A 6,000-nucleotide genomic window follows, 5' to 3' on the forward strand; every position below is an offset into this window, starting at 1 on the left:
GATAGTGGATGTCAGAGTGAATTTGTGAGATAGAAAAATAGTAGTCGTGAATGTAATATGCAATGGTTGACGTTTGCAAATTATACTGCGCTGACTGGGCACAGATGAGAGAAATCGGACAAACATAGAGTAAATGAGCTTAAGAGCAAAGTTATGAGGCTAAATCAAAATGTGGAAGATAGGTCGGTAGGAAAATGAAAAGAGTAAATTTCAAAAGTATCAGGAGAAGGGAGGAAAGGGATGTAGGCTATAGATGACCCAAAGGATGGCCAGAGAGATTTATATGAAAGGAATGGTCTTAATATCAGGAAGCCAGAGTCTAACTGCATCCTCGAAATAATAGTTAAATAATAGGTATGGCAATGATCAATTTTTCAGGAATAACCACCAGCAAGTCGAAACTGTATATATATATATATATATATATATATATATATATATATATATATATATACATAGTATAGTTTACATTTTTTTTTGCAACAATGATACCTTGTATGAGTGCAAACCCCATGTCCTGCCATGAGGCAGTCTTCACGATATGCAAAATGGTGAGGATGCAATTATTTTATTTTCACAGCATCCCAGATGACCAAAAATTATTATTATTATTACCAGCCAAGCTACAACCCTAATTAGAAAAGCAGGATGCTATAAGCCCAACGGTTCCAACATGGAAAATAGCCCATTGAGGGAATAAAAAGAGGAAACAGATAGAATAGTGTGCCAAAGTGTACCCTAAAGCAAGATAACTGTAACCCCAGACAGTGAAAGACCATGGTACAGAGGCTATAGCACTACCCAAGACTAAAGAGCAATGGTTTGATTATGGAGTGTCCTTCTCCTAGAAGAGCTGTTTACCATAGATAAAGAGTCTCTTCTACCCTTACCAAGTTAAAAGTACTGTTGTAGTGCAGTAGTTAATCCCTTGAGTGCAGAAGAATTTCTCGGTTGTATTAGTGTTGTCAGGCGCATGAGGCAATAGGAGAATGTGTAAAGAATAGGACAGAAAGTTCGGTGTATGTGTAGGCAAAAGAAAAATGAGCCGTAACCAGAGAGGGGCCCATCTAGTGCTCTCTGGCCAGTCAAAGGACCCAACAACTAGCGGTAGTATATCTCAACGGGTGGCTTGCTGCCTTAGCCAGTAAAACAGACCTTAGTGGAGGAGGCTTACTCTCACCAACTGCCTGGCAACTTATAAACAGAATCTCCTTTTCATTGAAGCATTCTATATCGAAACCGAAAATCTACTGGAACTTCCTAGGGCAACAGCGTTCAGATTTCCCCGCAGTGGCAGTTCAGTCAATAATAGACTGACGTGACTTACGTGAGTGCCGTTAGCCTTAAGTCAGGGAAGTTCGTCGAAATTACGTCGGCATTTCCTCACCAAATGAAAAAGTCACAACTCTATACTGGCATGATACTCGGCCCCGTCTGTCTTAGGACCTAGTTCATTAGAATCTCAAGTCCCTGGCACTTCTTATGATAGCAAAGTTCCGGTACTACAGCAGAGCACCTCTGCGAAAACAATAAATTTAAGTTGAAGTTAACTTTAATTAACTGACCTGGCTATAGTAAGCCCTTGATGTCCAAGAAAGACAAGAGTGTGTAAGTGTATATATGTATAAAACGTCATTCAGCTGGTGAAGAGCATTCTATTTACAGTATGTGTAAATAATGAGTAAGAATGTGGACTTTTTACTACAAAGCGGGTTATTCTAAGGTTCAGCTGTTAATAGAATGAATGCGGAATATACTTAAGAATTTTTTTATCTGAAGCCATACTCTGCTGAGGCATGTGGCTTAATGTTGAAAAAAGTTATATATATATATATATATATATATATATCCACACACATCTTCATTTGTTGAACATAAAAAGAAAACTGTCGTCCTTGATCTGAATATTAATCTTTGAGACTGTCGTTCGGTAATTCTTTATGAATGTTGCATGAAATGTTTCATAATTCTGACCATCCTCTGTGTTCAGATCTTTCCAGACGGTACCATCATGTACGTAGTAATAGGTAGGCAGTTGATTCTGACAGTCTTGGCTTCTCCATGAAAAGACTCAATACGATACAGTATTCTAGAAGTTTTATTCCAGCTGTGGCCAGCTTGTGGAATGATCTTCCTAATGTGGAGGATTAATCGGTGGAACTTCAAAAGATCAAATTTTGCAAATACTTATCTCATTTCATAGTTTACATATGACATATTTATTTAACGTTGTTACTGATCTTAATATATTCTATAATATTTTTAATTTCTCATTTATAGTTTATTCATTAATTCTCTATTTCCTTTCCAGACTGAGGTGCGTTCCCTGTCGGAGCCCCTTGAGCTTGTGGTATTCTGCTTATCCTTCTAGGGTTAGTAAGTAATAATGATAAAAAACCACATAAATACAGTATACATATAAGTACTGTGTATTATATAGATAGATAGATAGATAAAGATATTCCTTTCTAAGTGGGGATACCCTAGGGGGGTGAAAGAGTTTGCGTATTGCTATGATCAGCAAAGCTGTACTAGTCAAGCCAGGCCATATTAGGTTGCTTTGCAAAGAGCAGCGATCAGTCGAAAATTTCCCGCCATCACCAATCAACACTGGCCAGCATCGTGATGAAAACTGGACCAAAACCCTGACATGACCAAGACATGTCTGAAGCCTTTGACCTCCAGTGGACTAGAAACGGCTGCGTTTGATGTTTTGTGTATATATATATATATATATATATAGAGAGAGAGAGAGAGAGAGAGAGATATATATATATATATATATATACTGTATGTGTGTGCATGTGATATCTTATCACAGCTGTTATTTTTCTCTGGCGGAGGGCTCGAAGAGATATTGATAATCCTGTCGCGTATTGGAAACCGCCTCTCGATCTAGCCCAAGCTCTAAAGGTAATAATAAAGAAAATGAAGCGAACGATAATAATTGTAGTCGAAGACCCTCCTTAAAGACAACGGCTACAATGATAATTATGGTGATTACGATGACGTTGCACAATTTATGAAGGGCAGAGTTCTCGTGAACAACAATAAAACCACCAACAACCCCGACGACATCTTGCAACAACCTCCGCAATAATAATATTAATAAACATAATGATAATAATAATGGTTCGCTGACCTCGAGTTTCATCATCATTATTTTCGTCCTCCTCGTCATTATCTTGATTATTACTTTTATTCATATCATTATGCTCATTATCTACGTCGGAGTTCCACGAATAACTTGAGCACTCCTTGCTGGTAATTTTCTGTTGCAGAACCGGTACTTGAATAGACGTCGTTAAGTTATTATCATCATTATTATTATCATCAACGATATCGAAGTTTTATTCTTATCATCAACTTTATCTTCATTATCTTGTCTCTTTTCAACTTTGAGCCAAAAGTTCAACGAATGGGAAGAGAATCTCAGTCTCCAAATTTTCAGGACCTCCATTTTTCTGGAGCCAACACCCGGCGGACTTTAATCGGAAACTGACTCGACAAAAATAATTATATTTTAGATGAAAATAAATAAACAAATAAAAAAGAAAACATCGCAGCACAATCTAAAGTTAAAACTCCTAGTTGGCATCTCGTGGCCCGGCTGCCTGGCCAATCATCTCTAATGATAATTACTTTAATGACAGATGATGATAATGATGATGGAATTATTTTGATGGAGACGGATGATGACGAAGGTGGAGTTTTCTTTGTTGCAACATCGACGAATATAACCGAGGAATGATAGAATAATGATTATGCATATAATGGTGGCAGGAGGAGGGGCAGTGACAGCGGAAATAGCACAGACCGAAAGCACAACAAACCACAGAAACCGTAAAGCAGGGATTCTACAAGTGAAGGACAAACTCAAATGTATTCAATGATAGACCAGATCTACGTCGCGCACACTCGTGCATGAAGGCATATAATCAGCATAGGTCTGTTGTAATAGTTAAGTACATGCAAACGTCACAGAGGAATTCATTATTTTTACATTTAATATAAGATGCAATCCAAAAGGTCGTAGGTTAATTCAACACTGTCATGTAGAAACACATGATATTGCTCAATATTTTTAATGTCAAGCATTTACCCCTAAAGCTGTTCCTAAACAGTATAAATATAAATTATATATATATATATATATATATATATATGTGTGTGTGTGTGTGTGTGTGTGTGTGAGTGAATGGATGAGTATACAGTACATAAAAATGCTACGTGTGTGTGTGTTTGTATGGATGGGTATACAGTTCATAAAAATGCATGAGTTACACACGAATTTCACATTTTCTAAAAAAGTTAGACGCCAACCAAAAAGGGTACATGAATTTACCTTGATGAAGGGCCTTGGGGGCATATTCATCTGATAGTGCATTTGGGGTGACAATCCCAGAGCACCAAAGAGTCCCTGTGGGTGTGGGTGGTGCTGAGGGTGTTGATGATGCTGCGGGTATTGGTGGTGGTGCCCATAACCATGAAGGTGAGGGGGTGGGCGTGCCTGGGGACTGGCGCTGGTGATGGGGATGTAGGGTTGCGGGCGCCCCAGGAAGGAGTGCAAGGGCTCCCAGTATTCCCACTGAGGAGAAGCGATTTCCCCGGAGAGGAGCTGCCTCCGAGTGCGGTTGTAGAGCGCCTTCAGGTTATTGAGTCGCTGACGGGCCTCGTCCCCTGACACGTCCTTCCTGCGGGTGAGGGCGCCGGCAAGGGCAACCCAGATGGCCCGGTGATTCTTCTTCTCGTTGTTGAACTTATTCTGCCACTCGTCGCTCGTGTACAGGGTGATGAGTTCCAAGGTCTCCTCGTAGGTCCAGTTGCGTGACCTGCCCCGCTCCATGGCCATGCTGTCCTGAAGGTCAGCCCATCCTCCCCAGGGCATCCCCGGACTGTTATCCAAATTGAAAAAGGCAGGGGGCAGAGGAGGCCTCGATACTGGGGTACTCATGCCGGGAATCATGCCACCCATGCTTGGTCCCCCTCCCATGGCGTCGAGGGACATACCCCGTTGGAAAAAGCGCTTGTCGTCTACTCCCATGGCACCTCCGCCACCGCCTCCTCCTCCTCCCCCACCTCCACCTCCACCTCCAATGGTTCCACTCAGTCCTCCTGAGGAAGAGGAGGGAATACTCCGCGGCAGATCCGAATTCGAAGGCGAAGTGCTTGTGGTGGGTGACGGGGCGGCTGTCATCGCGGTGCCCATGGGCATGTTGTTGACGTTGTTCGAAACGTTAGGCTGCATGCCCGCCCCGGCCACTAAGCCAGCCAGGCCTAGCAGCTGATGAGTAGGCAGCTGATGGGGTGGCATCTGGGGCGGGGGTTGGGGAGGAGGCTCACTCCCCACACTGGCTCGCTCGGCGTTCATCGTGGCGCTGCTGCTGCTGCACAAAGTTTAGCAAAAGTCTATTGACAAGTACACAAACAAACAGGGGACACCGCACGCCAACCCTTGAGAGACGGACAACACGCCGGTGAGCTCACCCTCAGCCTTTCCTATAACAACACACACACACACTCAGTCACACACTCAGACTCAACGGCGGCTGCTATACACACTGCTGAGAACGCGGGCGCACCTTCAAAACATTTGCGTTAACTGCTGTGCGCATGCGCCCTTCCACTTTCATTCTGACACGATGGTCGTATCCCGCAAGATAGCAAACACACACAATATCCACCCTTATGGAACCCATTATCATTTGATGATCGTCAAGTCAGCGAGACCCCGATATAAGACCCCCGCACCCCGCCATCAGACGCCTGATCATCATCATCACCATTATCATCATCATTACGCCAGCCGCGTCGGACCCAAACGACCTCCGGTAATGATGATGATCATCATTACGTTGATGACGCACCAGGAAACGACGATAATAATGGCAGGGCTTAATGATAGTTTGCGCGGAGAGGCAATATTACAGAATATAAAATATAATAATCATGATAACAACTCCCACTGTTTCATCATATTCACAAACCTCGTTACAGAGC

The 6,000-nt window shown here is 42.4% G+C and overlaps 1 protein-coding gene across 1 annotated transcript in view; it reads right to left on the reverse strand.

The window, feature by feature from the left end:
• LOC137653933 (uncharacterized) overlaps positions 1-5,585 on the reverse strand; it is an 88,983-nt gene extending 83,398 nt beyond the window's left edge. Inside the window, exon 1 of the mRNA XM_068387563.1 lies at positions 4,346-5,585. Within this exon, the coding sequence (XP_068243664.1) occupies positions 4,346-5,371 (1,026 nt within the window). The 5' untranslated portion in view covers positions 5,372-5,585. The remainder of the gene's footprint in view (positions 1-4,345) is intronic.
• Between the last annotated feature and the right edge of the window lie 415 nt (positions 5,586-6,000).

Source organism: Palaemon carinicauda, chromosome 15 (assembly GCF_036898095.1).
Source record: "Palaemon carinicauda isolate YSFRI2023 chromosome 15, ASM3689809v2, whole genome shotgun sequence".
NCBI lineage: Eukaryota > Metazoa > Arthropoda > Malacostraca > Decapoda > Palaemonidae > Palaemon > Palaemon carinicauda.